Here is a 14,979-nt window from a genome sequence, read left to right as displayed (position 1 = left end):
GGTTCACGGACTACAGCATGGCCCCAGGAGAGGTTATGGAGAGACAGCGAATGAGCCCGAGGCCCAAGACAATGGGCTCAGCAAGAGAATCAAGATATGAGAGTGAAGAGTATTCCTTTTGATCTCTGATGACCTGAACTACCTCAGGGACGTATGTGAACGCAAGAGCAATGGGTCGCACGTTCTGTCCCCTTTCCAAGCCATTTCAGAGTAATGTCCATTCCTTGCGCGGAACCCAATGAAAACCAACCGCAGCCATGTAGAGTGAGACGGCTATCCAGCGACGGCAGCAAGTATTAGATAACCTCCTGCTCGCCATCCTTCTCATCCTTGGTCTCGACCTGGGTCTCGAGTCCTCCAACCTTGGCCTCAGTCTCAGTCTCCTGAGCCTCTTCAGCCTCGGTCTTGACCTGGGCCGCCTTCTTAGCAGGGGTACGTCGCTTCTTCGGAGTGCCATCTAGGTAAAAATGGATCAGCTACATGCAAAATTGGGAAACATATCTTTGAATGTGATATTTACCAGCGTTGGTCGCCGCAGCGCGCTTCTTCGGGGTGACCGGCTTGGTCTCCTCGCTGCCCTCGTGGTCGCCGTTGGCCTCCTCGCTATCCTCGGCAGCAGCGACAGCCTTCTTCTTGACGGCAGTCTTGCGGGCTTGGAGAGAAGTCAGCTTGAATGTATATATGAGTAGAATAATGATGACTTACGGGTCTTCTGCTTCGGGGCTGCGGCCTCGCCGTTCTCGCCGGTGTTGATCTCACGCATCTGAGCGATGATGGCAGTCCACTGGCCCTGAAGGGCCTTCAGGGTGCGGCCCTCCATGTTAACATTCTTCCAGTCAACTCCTTTGCCGTCGGGAAGCACAGTCGCAAGCACGCGGAGAACAAGCTGGAACTGTATATCTGTGTGTTAGAGAAGCCGATCATGAAATGCAAATGCGACTGAACTGAAGCCAGACTTACGCGCTCAGCATCGGTCCAAGCACCGACGCGACCAGCGGCAGGAGCCGCCTCGCTACCGTTGATGGACTTGGTGTCAGCCATGTTGGAATGATGATATTCCTCTTTGCTGTAAGTTTGATTCGTCAGTCGCTGAAGACAACGTGTATGTAGTACTGATGGAATGTAGGGGATGTGAGAGGAGAATGAGAATTTGAGGACAAAAGACGTAAGATGCGAAGGCAATGGCGGAAAGAGCAATCGTAGCGAGAGATAGAAGAAGGTGCGAGAGGGTAGTAATGAAATTGAGATTGACGTTGATGATGGAAGGGGGTTGAGTGAGGCAGGTAAAATATTCGGGCTGCGAAGGTGTATTGCTCACTTGCAGTGAAAACGGTGATAGACGATGAAGCTTTTGCAGCTTCGTTGTGTAGTTGAGGCGATGATAACAAGCGTGAGTGTGAAAAGAAGTGTGAGGGTGAGGAAGTGAGAAGGGTAGAATGAGAGGGTGGAAGAGCCGGGTTTTATGTGAGAGGTGGATGAGAATGAGGCGGGCCTCTGGCAGTGTAAATCAGGAAGGAAGGTCGGGGAAAGGTTCAGGGCGTCTCCTTCCTCAAATGCTTCTGTCTTCTCAGAGATATCGAGCTACCTAGAGCTCTCTCAATGCGAGATGGAATGCCTCTTCGAAGTAACCTCCTCCGCGGGAGGAAGGAAGCAGGTTCTCACCACCCTCGACGAACCAAAAACATGCAATAAGTGTAAAACTCAGTGATGATATCTCACCATCCAAGACAGATCCCCATAAACCCGAGAAAGAGAAAAAGAAGCCAAAAGACTCGAGGAAACTCCCTTCACTCACATGTTGCAAGTAAGATGCTTGAGCAGAGTTCCCATGTTGTGTCCGTATTGATGCCAGCACATGTTGTTGGCGAAGTCCTGGGGGATCATTCTGGGGGTCGGCTTGAGGATCGGCCTGGGAGGTCTCAACGGAGGAAGCACAAGAGCCTCCTTCGGCTCGCCAGGGGTCTTCGCCATGGCTGATTCGATTCAAGTCGAAGTCGAAAAATGCGGTGCGAGTAAAAGCAACGTAGAGCAACTTTCCGCCCGTTGTTTCGATTCCGTAAAGCGATGTCGAAGCTTGAGCCTCTCGAAGATGGGCAAATAATTGCAAACGACAGAGGGTTGTTCCAGGAAACAATTCAGAGAAGAGAAGAAAGGCAAGCAAGGCTTTCCTTGGATTAAAGTCACAACACAAGCGGAGCTAGAGGCCTCCTTCACGGGATCGTGAGATCTAAGAACGTTCCGGATCTCGAGCCACGTTCAAGCCTTCGCCTCTTCCTCCTTGATAGAGAGAGAGACGTAGTAAGCATGGCATATGGCTGTGAGCCGAGGGCCACAAAGGACGACATGAGCTACCCGTAGAAAGAAAATTGATCAACAAGAAAAGGGCAGTTAAGAGAGGGAAAGGGTTTGGTTTGTAGGAGTTCAGGAACTCGCGATGACTTCAATGTTTATTGTGTTGGTGTTGACGTAAGGATCTAGGGAAATCTACTTCATTGCTTGTAAATTTACGAAATTTCCCCTTGCCATACATCTACATGGACAGCGGAGGACAGAGATTGCTACATCTGATACGAAAGCAGTAACACGGCGAGATATTCACGAGCATTAGAATAAAATCACAACGACAAAATGCGTAAGTCTAATGATGCTGGTTGTCTACTCGATTCCCCATGCCTGTCCAGCTTGAAGAGTTTCAACCAAGCTTAATAGGGGTAGCCTCAGAAGGGCCCCAAGAATCTGATATGTATTACACAACCCGATCCACCCATAGTAGCCAAGGCAAGAAACAACCAAGGCCTGGCCATGCAAGACTGTGATGACCGTAGGCCAGCACAATCATAAAGGATCGAATCGAAGAACCCCAAAAAACCTAACGCAGAAGAGCAAAGTGCAAAATGTAGCGCAAATATGGGTGTATACACACACCCCTCCCTCTTCGTCTATGTCATAATGGTGTGTCGCCGTTAACGATGTCGGCGAGTGAGTGTATGTGCAACGCGGCCTGGTCGATTGTGCCAGTCAAGAGAGACAAGGTTGAATCGTAATTAGTATCCCCCCAAATGCCGGGTATCGTTCTGTGTCGTTTCCCATTTAGTCAGAGCTGTCGTCAAAGTTGAAAATTACACCCCCGTAAGGTAAGAACAAGGATTTCGAGGGCAGTAGAATCCTTCCCAAGCAGAAGGCACAAACAGAATAAGAGCCTTCACTTATGCCATCTTGCCCTTATATACCATGAACTCACGAATGCGTGCTTCATGGTCTTCGCATGCGACAGCCCATTTCCTTCGAACTTCCTTATCTTGTGCCATCCACTCAAGATATTCGTGAATCTCATCATCGCCGCGAGAGACGAGGAAGGAATAGCCCTTGCGAGCTCGGAGATCGGCGATATTTGCCTTGCGAGCGTTGAAATGCTCAATCACTTGAGCGTTGAAGATCTCCCATCTCAAAACGTAACTCTGGAAGTCCTGGGTGTACTTCTGCCAGGCACCGCCGGTCGGCTTCAAATTAACCGCGAAAGTAGGCGGGGGTCGGGGTGCTTGCGGGATGACCGGGAAATCGAGCGAGGCCTTCTTCTCCTTGTCGATCGGAGCGCGGCCTGACGGCTGACTCTCAAACGGCAGGCTCATCTTGAGATCATTCAGAGAACCTAGGCCAGAAGAGTTTTGCGCGAACGGCGCCACATTCTTGAGGTCAGCAAGGCTGGCCCTAAACTCCTCGCTGTCTTCAGAACCGGCATTGTTCGGGTTGAACTCTGGCTTGCGCGCAGGTAACTTCGGGCCGTTTTCTTGCAAGCCATTGCCTGGCCTCCATTCGGGACGAGATGGTTCCACAGGGATGTTTCTTGCGCTGTTCGAATGATCTCGCTTTTGAGAAGTCCCAGTCTGCGGGGGGTCGATGTCCATAGCATTCGGGCTGTTCGCACCGATAGGCTCCGCCATTGACTTTCGTCCTCTCCACTCGGTCTCCTCGTCACTGTCGTAGTCATCATTCACCAGTCCTGCATTGCCCCCTGCCGTCGGCTTGACCTTGGTCTTCCTAGAGTTGACGCGAGAAATTCGGGTAGGAGATGTTGATGTAGAGTGCGTCTTATGCGGCACGAAGTTTTGGGCCCCAATCTGTTGGGTCCAGTCTTGAGCATCAAACTTTCCTTCTGCAGAAGGCGATCCTGCCGGCTGGCCCGACATATCCTTCTGGTGTCTCAAGCTGGGACGCTTGATCGGTGATCGACGGCCTACGCGGCTTCCGGATTGTGAACGAACCTTGGCGGCTTGGTCCTGGATCGGACTGCCGGCGCTGAATTTCCAAGCATCTGGACCATCACCGTTAACAAAGCTCGTGTCAATTTCCTCGGTGCTCCTGCGGCTGAAAGTTGGCTGCTCTGGCGCGGCGGTTCGGGCAAAGGTGTCATCGTCGATCGGAAAATTGAAGCTATTGGTAATCTTCTTGTCAGCTTGGCTCGGTGTAACATCATGGTGAGTGCCAATCGCGTAGCGCTTGTCACGAGAAAGCGGCGCCAGGTCTGGCGCTTGTCTCTTCACAAGCTTGCTCAGAAGTTCGCCCTGCTTTCGCTCGAATGGTGTGAGTGAGTCGCTCCTCGACCTATCTCCACTAGGAGACGGCGAATCATGCAGTTCTGCGTTGCTCGACTGCTCAGGAAGCGGATGCTGCGTTGCACATCGTGTGCGAGCCTCGGCTGCTGACTTGCGCCGCAGGTTGGGGACCGCAAAAGGAGGGAAAGAACCTGGGGGAAAAGATGTTCCGTACATTGAAGATCCTTGTGCCGTGTGAATATTTCCCGCTCCTGCGAAGACGTTAGCTTTTGCTGGGTTATAAAGCTTTAGACAATCCCACCATTAGGATTCTGAGAAGGAGTGGTCTTCGCCTGCGCATTGTTCGGACCAGGACCGGTGGCCGTGTTCGGTGGGGTGTATCTTGCGCTTGCGCGGGATCTGAATGGGTCCTTGGGCGAGTTGGACGCAGTTGCAGCCGCCGTATTAGGGCGATCCTCTTGCGGCGTCGAAGTCGAAGTGCGAGGGCTCGACGGCTCAGTCCTTGCTTGACGGGGGACACTCTGGGCGCGTTGACGAGCGCTGCCAGGCGAAAGATTGGGGCCGTAGCTATCCTGAGGTGGCCGAGGGCTTTCCCGGGTGCTTTTCGCACGTCCCACAGAGATGCCATCGAATGGATTCAGTTTCTCGCCGCCATGTGACATGTAGGGAGTGCTTTGGCGAGAATCCGAGTCCCTAAATTGCGCCAGAGGGTCTGGCACTCCTGCCTCTTGTTGTCTTCGCGCATTGTCTGCGAAAATGTTGGTGTGCCGGGATGAGGTGGAGTAGTTGGACGAGTTCACCGGAGGCTCATCTGCAGGGACTGGCGAGTGAGGAGTGTAGCCAGGTTTGCGTCCAAAGGAAGCCTCCGCCCTCTGTTTCTGAGAAGGAGTCCGGGGAACTGGTCGCTTTGGAGTCTCGGGGGCCTTGGCGGGCTTTGGCTGGGACTGGCTGGCCCGACCCTTCATATTCTCAAAAGCATGCCAGGCATTCCGCTTCGCTTCTGGGTCGTCTCTCGTCTGCGCTTTCGCCGTTGGTGCCGCACCCGAAGCAAAGTTGCGGTATCTACTTGCTCCTGAGGCTGGCGGAGGCGGCGGCGGATTACGAGCTGTCGCATTACGACGAGGTGGGGGAGGGAAGTTAGCACCGGCATTCTGCCAGGGGTTGCCTCGGACTCCGGACGCTGTAGGATATCTCGATCGCGTTCTCCCGGCATCGTACTTGGCTCGTTGTTGAGGGTCGGTAAGAATTTCATGGGCTGACTGAATAACCTGGAATCGGGAGTTGACTTCAGCTTCTCTGCCTGGGTTTCGATCGGGGTGGTACTTGAGTGCTAGTTCGGGTTAATCGACTCGTTCGACAGGAAGAGATCAGCTTCACCATACCTAGCTTTCGAAACTGTTTCTTGATCTCATTCGTATCTGCGTCTGCCGGAAGCTCCAGATCCGCGTAGTAATCGCGGCTCATGTCGACTCCCCCCATCCTGACGGTGGATTGATGTTCGACAGACTAAAGACTCTGGAAATGCTGACTGTTTTGTCCAAAACGCATGCCAAGCTTAGGATATCTCGACGTGGCGAAGATTTGTAGAGGTGTAGACCAAACGAAGCACGCTCGAGATTGTCGAAAGTAGCTTCGCCGCCTGTCTGTGTTGAAGGTTGCCGGGATCTAGATACACAGCCTTGTGTTGGGTAGGTCTTGGTGTGGCGTAGCTCAGAAGTGTCGCCTGCGTAATTGGTGGCTGAGTAAAGTGACGTGACAGTCGAGATTCGCAAAACGATCGGGTTCTCCAAGCACCGTTATTTCGGTCCGGGAAACGTAGTTGCAATGGCTGTCTGCAGCTTCGAATTCTACCACGTTGGCAGATGTAGGTTCGTCTTCGGAAGGTCGATCGAAAGGTTGTGGGTTTCTGTAAGGAGGGGGAAGGCAAAAGAATGAGTGGACTAAGGCAGCAAAGGAAGTCAGCAGTCGTGTCACGGGTAATTTGGAACAAAGTAGCAGGTGTTTTCGCAAGCGGAAGTTATCGTGGTAAAGGGCACGGCAGTAGTTTTAGAAGAGGTAAGCAATCGCGGAAGTAACACGAGGGTAGCAGTCGCCCAGTTGTAAGATGACGGGAAGAACGTTGGCAGCTGCTCCCCACAGATCTGGAAGGTTTGGTGTTTGTTGCCCCTCGCAGCTCGCAGCGTTATGTTGAACAGGCGACTACTGCACAGCAACAAGGATATGCGTTGATGCTAGATGACGGAAGCAGGCACCGTGGGGGGGAGGAAGAGAAGCGATCTGAAGCAGGGTAGGCTTGCCGGGCTGAGAAGTCGAGCCAACCAGTCGACGAAGGCACTGGAACCGCAGGAAGTTCGCTGGCACTGGTTGGCCCTTCACCGTCGTTCTGCTAGACAATCTCACATAGAGGAAGACGCGGTGATGATTGGGCAGATGCGATGCGACGTGCGTGTGTGGGAAAGCAACTCACCGAGATGACGTCAAACTGGGAAGCAGCTGCTGCTGCAGCAGATGCCAAAAGCTGACTACCGTGGGCGAATGTCGGACGAGAGCCGCGGGTGCCCGGCGGGAGAGGCGAGGTGGAAGAGACGCAGCTGTAATGCGACGTTGTTCCAAGGAAAGGGGTTCGCGGGTAGTTCGTCAAGACGAGAAGAAAGGAGCCGCATCGGCAGTGTGCGAAACCGAAAAGGAAGAAGCAAATATTAACTGAACGTTTGTTTTTGACGGGCCGTCTAATCCACCTCTGTCCGTTCGGTTGCGCGGGCAGCAAGGAGGGATGGATGGGGTAAAAGGGTCTAGTTTTTTAGAAGGGTTCCCAGGGACTCCCCGGTTACCTCTGGCCTGAGCTGGATCCCCAGCTGCCTCGAGCTCCCCAACCGTTGCCTACCTTGCCCGCGGCCAGTCCGCGCCTGCTTGCTTCTCTCCACTGACACGAACGCACTCCCCCCCCCCCCCGCGCTTGGCGGCAAGACGCGTGTAAGTGCGCTTGACGCTATTGTGTTCTCGTTTCGGCGTAACGTAAGGCATCCCAGAATATCGTCTGAAATCTATTTCAATTGCACCCAATACGCCTCTTCGAACAGTATCCGCAATAGGTAGGTAGTGGAAGGGTGAGGTATCTACGGATAGCTGCATCATGTCGCCTCCATGGTGGGGATCTCGCCTCAAGCCTCACCCGAGTTGCCTAACCTTTCTTTAGTCAGCCTATCCAGCTGGGCTAAGCCACTGTTCTAGCGTGGAATATCGGCAGGCGTGATGCATCTCCAAGCATCGCCTGGACAAACGGAGCCGAGGATGGAGTTGGAGGCTGGAGCTATCAAAATTGCCCCAGTTACGGATTCTTCGTATGCTCTCAACGCTGCGTTGATTCGACGGCATCTGCGCCGATGCATTCCAGTCAAGGGGGGTGACCTCAAATCTCGAGAGACAAGACGTTTGAAGGCGAATCCAATCTTCGGCAACCTCGTGCCGGCCTAAGCTGACACTAACTAAGGTAATTAGACAGTAGCTTGAAAATCTCCGACTGGAGCTGTCTGAGCTGAGGCCTCAGAACCCCCAATTGCGCCTCACATCTATTGAAGAAACAATTTCCTAAGAGGAAATCTTGAGCCAGATGGAGTATTACGAGCTTTTTGTGATCAATCAAACAAACAATCTCTCTTCAACACGTCAAGGCGGCTGATAACAAAAACTACTGAAAGATTGTCACAAAACTACCGTTGCCCGGCCTCCCAGCTTGGCTCATCTGCAGTAAGCCCGCCGGACCCCTCCCCCGCATGAACCCAGGTCCACGCGAGTTTAGAGCCCACTCCTACGCCAGCCGAAAGCTACGTAAACATCTCAAAGCCGGTTTTGTTTCTTCTATCGAACTTGAACCCCCTCTACGTATTCACAACGATGCGTGAGAGGGGATGATCGACCAAACACCTTGCCTTAGGATCAAACACTTATGCTAGACGACGTCAGGATCAGGACCCGCCCCCGCCATCCAGACAGACCAGGGGCATATGGATGCCCTGGGCCTCAGCTTCATTGGCCTCTTGTAAGGCAGTGGTCTTCTGCAACGCATATGATCTCAAGACAACCTACTCAGTGAATACAGGTGGAATCTCCCTGTTCTTTGTCTCATCAGCGCCATTAATCCTGAATTGCCAGGCGGAAGAATGGGAGGGGAACATCTAAGACGTATCCATTGGTGCCTTTCTCAACTAAGTCGCAGCCTCTCGCTTTTATCACCAAATAACTGAGATACTTTTCAAATCTTCCTCTTCGAGACCTTTATCATGGTAGTCACTCTAGTAGTCTCCGGTACCTTAAAAGTTGCCCCAGAGCAGTCCCCTCTGCTAGCCGCCTGGCACAAATCAATCCTTGAACGCCATCGCTGTGAACTTATTTCCCAGCCCCTCTGTGTTTTCACTTTTACATGTATGGTAGACCTTGGTTGTTATGGGGAAGTCGAGTACCCTAGTCCTCGGTCCCGCAGCATCAATGACAGCCATCTCTGTGCGTCATCCTAAGAGGCTCTGATGGAAACTCATAGCTGGGTTGGCGCAGTGGTTTTTGTCCATCCCTTGTTCTTCATGTTCGCCTCAATTGCCCGCCAGATCGACTCTGCAGCTTCCTTGTCCCTGAACTTGGCCGCCTCCTGAGCACCAGTTCCATCACGCCAGCGATCAACGCCGAGCTGCAACACGCGGTGGCCCCAGTCCTTTACGCTGTCTGGCGGTTGCTCCCCGCGCCAGCCGATGAAGACGCCCAAAATACGGCGGAACAGATCCGGAGGAGAGCTCCACTTGTAGTTCTTGAACTGCCACGACTGACCAGTGGTGAAGACTGCGACAACGCGATTCCAGTACTCGGGTTTGAACTGCTCAGGGCCCTCGACGAGAATGAAACGCATGGGCCGCGACGGGTCGATATCCTTCATGACGCGGGAGACGTGCAGCATGCTAGCAGCAGCGCTGCCGTCGGGCTGCACGTAGCGCCCTGACTCGAGAAAAGAGCGGATGTTGGACAGGCGCAGAAGGGAGGAGGCCGAGGGCGAGAGGAGGATAATCGGGTCTGGTCGCCTCGTTGGAGCCTTCTGGTTGAGCGCGAGGGATGGGTTGGCGCTTATGTTCGACGAGCCATTGGGTTTCTTCTGGATGAAAGGAACAGCGAGCTTGCGGACATGAGAGAAGTCCTAAACAGAATCGAGTCAGTCATGTGTAGCTTGGTTGTGAGGTTGATCGCGACTCACCGTGTGCTTCACGCCGCGCAACACAGAGTTGCGATCCCCCATCTTGCGCTCTCCATTGTAGATGACCGCCAATCTAGGATCCAAAGTGCCTCGTCCAGCTCGACTCGCCGCAGTTGCTGGGGCAGTCTTGGACGCGCTCGCACTAGCTCCCTCCTTGCCGTCCTTGTCGCCAGCCAAAGGCTTGATGTGTTCACTCTCCTCACTAGCGCCTTCCAGCCAAGTGAACAAGTCTAAACGTTCGACGAAGGCAAGGTTTTGGACAGTGCCTAGGCTGCCCAATTCTTCGTTGAGGCGGGTAGCGCTCGCGTTGTATTCGGGAATCGCAACATCCTTGTTTAGCCAGGCGAAGTAGATAGATCGCAGGTCGACCGGGCGGTCGCTTGAAATGAAACGCGTCGGTGTCGAGAGCGATACAGAAACTGGAGCTGGGTGCGAGAAGAGTAGATGGGTAGCTTGCGAGAGAGGAACCTCGGTCGCAGAAGCATCGGCTGAAGCTGTGGGAACCGCAGGTCGTTTCGATGCGATGGACTGCCGCAGCAGGAGCAATGGATCCTGCTCGTTAGCAGCCATGATGATAAGTAGAAGAAACGACTAGGATTATAAGTATCGGGCCCTTATAGAGCTTCTGAAAGCCTGGAAAGATGACCAAAAGGCTTGGATGACCGAATTGAGCTTGACTTGGGTTGTATGTGTAGATGCGATGGGTGTTTACGAGCCTCGAAATTTGGGGCTAGAGGTTCAGCCTCACTTGCTGGCTACCTATCGCCATTTTCAGCCACATTACATGGCCCATATTAATCAACTTATAGAGCTGCGCCACAATTGGGCCTCCTACCTATGCACCTCCAACCTCCAAGCTGCTTTCTGTCGACCTTGACCTACACATCCCTATAATCATGATTTGGTTAGAGAACGCATGATTATTAGTGATGCCCACACAAGGTAATAGGACCGTGAGAATACGTCAATTTGATTCATTCTAGGGCGTGAATAAAGGCTCAACCAGCATCAGTCCCATATTGATCTCTCATCGGTCTCCGAGGTAATGGACACCTCTGATCCTTGGCGTCTGTCACTCATTTTATGCTCTATTTTGAGTGTTGACTCCTTCCTCCCTCTCCCGTGATAGACACAAACCCCAGTACCACTCGATACGTGTTTAGGGTTCGCCGGACACATTGGACTACTGGGTAGGTGCTCCGGAAGATCAAATTCGAAATTGCGAGGTCCTGTCAGTCTCCGCTTGGGTTGCATTCGTTGCTTTGCTTCCCACCACTCCTTGGGTCTTTTTGGGAGACTATCGTCGCATCTCGTTTGGTTTCGTTTAATACTTGTAGATCTGGCCGGTTGAGCAGCGTCCCAGGTATCACTGTCTTCCCCAGGTGGAACCATGTCTGTGAAAAAGCCTCGTGGCTTTCCATCCGCAGTGTCCTCATGCGTTGGCGGAGTTCTCACCCTTGTAGCTTCCTGATGTGACGGTCAGTTGAACACTTCTCGAAGATGATCTGGACGCACTCACTCCAGCAGGGTACGGCGTCAAGGTAGAGTCTTGTTGGCCTATCTCTTGATGTTAGCTTACATTAAGATTGGCGATTGTTGGTTTCTTACCACTCAGAAAGCCCTCGGGATCAGGCGTGACAGGTGGCGTTTTCCCTGCCAGAAAGTCTCGTACAGAACTTGTGGCACTGCTGATGGTGTCGTTGGAGTCTTTGCGGTGCCAAGGGGCCTTGCCGAACCAGCTTGTGCCTGTGACCGTAGACCTTTGATCTTCTTTGTGGGTAAACCAAGTCAGCGTTTTGGATATCGGAGAGCTTGAGATATTCTTCGGCACGTCGGCGAGTTGCTCGGAGGCAAGAGATTCGGATATCGACCCGGACGATTGCTTCTGCTCAACATTAGCATACACCCCGCTCGGTCTAACATCAATGTACTGACAGTCATGTTCTTGAATAAAGAAAACATTTTGATGCTTTTCCGGCTCTGGATGCTTTGGCTTATTGATGGGGCACCAGAGCTTGCGCCATGAATTGATTCCAACGGCTGTGCTAGCTCTGGAGGAGGTTCTTGGAGTGTCATTGCTAGTTTTTCCTCCGGTGAATTGAGGGTATGTTGAATGCTCGGCATCCGGTCCAAACTAGGTCGTACTGTGTGAAGCAACGTATTCTGCAACACTCTAGTCTGGAACTCCTCTGACGATGGGCTAAGAGGCCCATTGGAGCTGAGTACGGACCTCGGAGACGGGGGAACATCCGGAGGCAGCATCCCTTGCTCACTGGTGCTGACGTTTCGAATCTTTGGGGATCTGTTGGCCCATTTCCAACGCTTATTTGCGCTGCCTTGGCGCGCCTTTCCAGAGATGATCTCTCGCTCAGCCCAATATCCTTCAGGAAACCAGACCTACTCGCATCCTTCTTTGGGGGGCCTTGGAGGATCATGATAGCTTCCAGGCCTCGGAGTCATTGGCCAATCTCTTGGAGACGGCTGAGTGGGAGTTGACCTGGTGCTGGGACGGGGCAGTGACTGCGGCGTAGTAGGTGTTGCTGGCAGTGAGCCAAAGTATCCGTCACATTGTCCCCTCTTGGGCGTACTGGATCCATCCCAGCTATCTCCAGGTGCAAATTGCAACACCTCAGGACAAGTGACTCTGAGCGCCGTTTTAAAGGATAGCCTGTGAACATCGCGATTGGATATGGGATAGGACTGCGAAGACGATCTGTGAATGGGGTCAGCGTCAACAGCTGTCATTGCCAGCACATGGCAGACTTACGTCCGTCTGCGAGTCCGGACGGGGTCCTGAAAAGGGTCGTTGAATGCCACGGTACTCATCGGCAGACCATTTCCAGAGCTCGGGCGTTCTGTCACTGCATCATTGCCGTCAAGTAAATGAATAGAGGCCATTAGGCTAAGGACGGCTTGCTAGGGATTCGTGGAGATAATGGCCGGCCAAATGAGGAGGGCTGGGCAGGCTGCAGGGAAACCATAAAGATACTCAAAGGTGTTCAAGAGAAAAGATATCAAAACAAAGTTTTTGGAAATCTCACGGCAGGTCCCGGGGAAGTTCTATGCTGAAGACGACACGTGGTGGTCCTCGTTAACCTCCGTTTTCGGCAGGATGGGCTACCTAGTCCCCAAGGTACTTTGAGGCGAGTAAAGCGGCTCCTGCCAAGTAGGAAGTCCGTAAAAACGAGAGTCACGCATAAAAATGTCAAGAGCTTCTCAGAATCCATTCGATTAGGATTGCGGGTATCAAATCAGACCTGCTAACGCCTCCTAATGCCCAGGGGTTGGCCAAGCTCCATTTCCCATGTCCCAGTTGTTTTTCATATGTCGTTCAATCCACGAGCATCGTGTCATCACCGTCGAATGCGGCACTCTGCTGCTCAACAGCCACTCCCTTTCCTCTGCCAGCCAGCAACTCTCGCCTGATCTCAGGCGCAATAGAGTGGTGGCCGTGGGTCAACAGCAAGTCCAACAGCGCCTCTCGCTGATCCTCGCTCAGGTCGTTTCTGTATCTCTGGGCGAATGCCAGAAGATTTTGGTGGAAGACGACGGGCAGCGACTTGACCATGTCTCCAGAGAAAGACTGGCCCTCCTTGATGGATGCAGGGTCCACACTTCTGAATCGCAGGAAATGGAAGACGAGCGAGTCGATGACCTGGTACGGAAGGGCGTACTTCTTCTCTAGTAGAGCCTTGATGAAGATGTTGGCCGCACCACCGCCCTCGGTGCCCGCCGAAGCTTCCTGAGCAGCACTGCAATCGCGTTAGCACATAATCACGGCCAAAATTTGAATAACGGGGAAGCCTACATCTCGGTGATACCCTTCAACGCCGCAGCGGAATGAAGTACTGGCACTGACACTCTGACGAGCACAGCGGAAACAATTTGCGCCTCACGAATCGTGCAGCCGCTGGAAAGAAGGGGGAACAAGAAGCCGAGGAAGAACGCTCGGGGCTTGTACAGACTCTTCTTCAGCGCGTCGAACAAGTGCACATTCAGCTTCTTATTCTCGTAGATATCCTCGCGGACCTTGTCGAGAACAACAAGCTCCATAAACTTCTGGCAGACGATGGGCTTCGAAGCAGAAAAGATCCTCGTCGCTTGGTAAACAGCGTTCGGCGTCCACTTTTGGGGTTCCGTAACTTCGATGATGTCCTCCCAATGAGGCAGAGTCGGCAGAATTTTGAAGGGTTTTGGCAAGGGGCCGCTCTTGTATCGCGACAGAATGAATCCAACCCTACCAAACGGTTAGCAACTAACTTCTGGTGAGAGCCAATCTGAGGTACATACTTTGTGTACACTTCAACGACTTTCGGGGGAAGCTCATATTCCTCATCACGAACGGGGACGCCCGCTGCTTTCCGGGCCTCGGCAGCCTCGTGTGCCGCAATCTTCTCCAGGATGAGCTCCGTCAAGTTGGTGCCACCGCCAGCCATCTCGTCGTCGGGACCCTTGCTGCCCCAGCCATGCTGGTTCAGCATCGCCGCAGGGTCATCTTCGGCCTCGGGCAAGAATTTGCGGTATGTCTCGAGGTCTTCGGGGTCGATCTCGATCTCCTCAACAACTTCGTCCTCTTCACCCCAGGCCTCCTCATCATCGTACGCCTGTTCGTCGCCAACATCGGTGCCGTATCTCGATTCGATTCCGAAAAGGTCGACAGTGGGTTTCGCTGCGGCTTGAGGCTTCGCAGAACCGTCCTCCTCGGCAAGCTCTCGGCCTAGCTTGAGAATGGTGCGACTCCGTGTCGCATCGACGAAGCCTTCGCCATTGTCTTCTTCGTCCGAGTTCTTGCCCTTCTTTCTCTTGGGCGCCTTGTTCTTCAAGGGACCTGTAGCAAGGATATCATCCTGCAGAGGGTTGTGTCTCCGCGACTGGCGGTCGGTCGGGGTGGTAGCCTTGCCCATTGTTGAGAGTCACTCGGTGAGAAATGGTCGTGGCGGAGTACGACTGACAGGCGGGATAAGTGGTGCCTCTTTTTTTTTTTCCTGTGAGCCAGAAATTTTTGATTTTCTTATCGATTGCCCCGCGCCTGATTAGTGCCCAGAACCCTGGACCGGTTTGTTATGGGGCTTGTCTGGTCCTTTGTCCAATGAGAACCCCTGATGTTGACTTCATCGGCGAGCAGAGTCAATGCCCCGCCACCAAACCCCCACCAAAAAGCTTCTGCAAGTGACTCTGCAAGTCTGTCTT

General features: G+C 53.0%; 5 protein-coding genes across 5 annotated transcripts; all 5 read right to left on the bottom strand.

Moving 5' to 3' along the window:
• Window positions 1-296: 296 nt before the first annotated feature.
• On the bottom strand, window positions 297-1,041 carry HER10_EVM0012289 (uncharacterized protein; the record flags this gene model as incomplete). Its single annotated transcript, XM_035481686.1, has 4 exons — window positions 297-457; window positions 521-652; window positions 706-892; window positions 961-1,041. The coding sequence occupies 4 exons, from the start codon at window positions 1,039-1,041 to the stop codon at window positions 297-299; spliced, it is 561 nt and encodes a 186-aa protein (XP_035327385.1).
• Window positions 1,042-2,676: 1,635 nt separating this feature from the next.
• Window positions 2,677-7,311, bottom strand: HER10_EVM0009715 (DnaJ domain-containing protein). Its single transcript, XM_035479192.1, has 4 exons — window positions 5,936-7,311; window positions 4,855-5,883; window positions 4,768-4,804; window positions 2,677-4,431 (listed from the first exon to the last, which is right to left on the bottom strand). Exons 1-4 carry the CDS (start codon window positions 6,030-6,032, stop codon window positions 3,207-3,209), a joined length of 2,388 nt encoding a protein of 795 aa, XP_035327180.1. The 5' UTR covers window positions 6,033-7,311; the 3' UTR covers window positions 2,677-3,206.
• A 1,542-nt stretch (window positions 7,312-8,853) lies between these two features.
• Window positions 8,854-10,483, bottom strand: HER10_EVM0013303 (Cdc73 family RNA pol II accessory factor). The gene is made up of 2 exons (XM_035482665.1): window positions 9,790-10,483; window positions 8,854-9,732 (listed from the first exon to the last, which is right to left on the bottom strand). The coding sequence occupies exons 1-2, from the start codon at window positions 10,357-10,359 to the stop codon at window positions 9,085-9,087; spliced, it is 1,218 nt and encodes a 405-aa protein (XP_035327466.1). The 5' UTR covers window positions 10,360-10,483; the 3' UTR covers window positions 8,854-9,084.
• A 314-nt stretch (window positions 10,484-10,797) lies between these two features.
• Window positions 10,798-12,774, bottom strand: HER10_EVM0006696 (Cdc73 family RNA pol II accessory factor; the record flags this gene model as incomplete). The annotated part of the gene is made up of 4 exons (XM_035476275.1): window positions 11,725-12,774; window positions 11,398-11,674; window positions 11,309-11,346; window positions 10,798-11,256 (listed from the first exon to the last, which is right to left on the bottom strand). Exons 1-4 carry the CDS (start codon window positions 12,049-12,051, stop codon window positions 10,798-10,800), a joined length of 1,101 nt encoding a protein of 366 aa, XP_035326931.1. The 5' UTR covers window positions 12,052-12,774.
• Window positions 12,775-13,028: 254 nt separating this feature from the next.
• On the bottom strand, window positions 13,029-14,768 carry HER10_EVM0012342 (bystin). Its single transcript, XM_035481739.1, has 3 exons — window positions 14,080-14,768; window positions 13,598-14,026; window positions 13,029-13,541 (listed from the first exon to the last, which is right to left on the bottom strand). Exons 1-3 carry the CDS (start codon window positions 14,691-14,693, stop codon window positions 13,121-13,123), a joined length of 1,464 nt encoding a protein of 487 aa, XP_035327389.1. The 5' UTR covers window positions 14,694-14,768; the 3' UTR covers window positions 13,029-13,120.
• Between the last annotated feature and the right edge of the window lie 211 nt (window positions 14,769-14,979).

Source organism: Colletotrichum scovillei, assembly GCF_011075155.1.
Source record: "Colletotrichum scovillei strain TJNH1 chromosome Unknown Contig00011, whole genome shotgun sequence".
Classification (NCBI taxonomy): domain Eukaryota; kingdom Fungi; phylum Ascomycota; class Sordariomycetes; order Glomerellales; family Glomerellaceae; genus Colletotrichum; species Colletotrichum scovillei.
The sequence above is the reverse complement of the archived record's forward strand: the minus strand, read 5'-3'. Positions and strand labels throughout refer to the sequence as shown.

What these genes read in the sequence shown, in the direction of transcription:
- HER10_EVM0009715 (XM_035479192.1), bottom strand. Translation starts at nt 6,032, where the DNA reads ATGGGGGGAGTCGACATGAGCCGCGATTACTACGCGGATCTGGAGCTT. An exon ending in TCCTTCTCAGAATCCTAATG is followed by an intron (nt 4,805 to 4,854) that starts GTGGGATTGTCT and finishes ACGTCTTCGCAG; the next exon opens with GAGCGGGAAATATTCACACG. An exon ending in ACGGCACAAGGATCTTCAAT is followed by an intron (nt 4,432 to 4,767) that starts GTACGGAACATC and finishes GATTACCAATAG; the next exon opens with CTTCAATTTTCCGATCGACG.
- HER10_EVM0013303 (XM_035482665.1), bottom strand. Translation starts at nt 10,359, where the DNA reads ATGGCTGCTAACGAGCAGGATCCATTGCTCCTGCTGCGGCAGTCCATC. An exon ending in TGCGCGGCGTGAAGCACACG is followed by an intron (nt 9,733 to 9,789) that starts GTGAGTCGCGAT and finishes GATTCTGTTTAG; the next exon opens with GACTTCTCTCATGTCCGCAA.
- HER10_EVM0012342 (XM_035481739.1), bottom strand. Translation starts at nt 14,693, where the DNA reads ATGGGCAAGGCTACCACCCCGACCGACCGCCAGTCGCGGAGACACAAC. An exon ending in GTCGTTGAAGTGTACACAAA is followed by an intron (nt 14,027 to 14,079) that starts GTATGTACCTCA and finishes ACCGTTTGGTAG; the next exon opens with GGTTGGATTCATTCTGTCGC. An exon ending in TTGAAGGGTATCACCGAGAT is followed by an intron (nt 13,542 to 13,597) that starts GTAGGCTTCCCC and finishes ACGCGATTGCAG; the next exon opens with TGCTGCTCAGGAAGCTTCGG.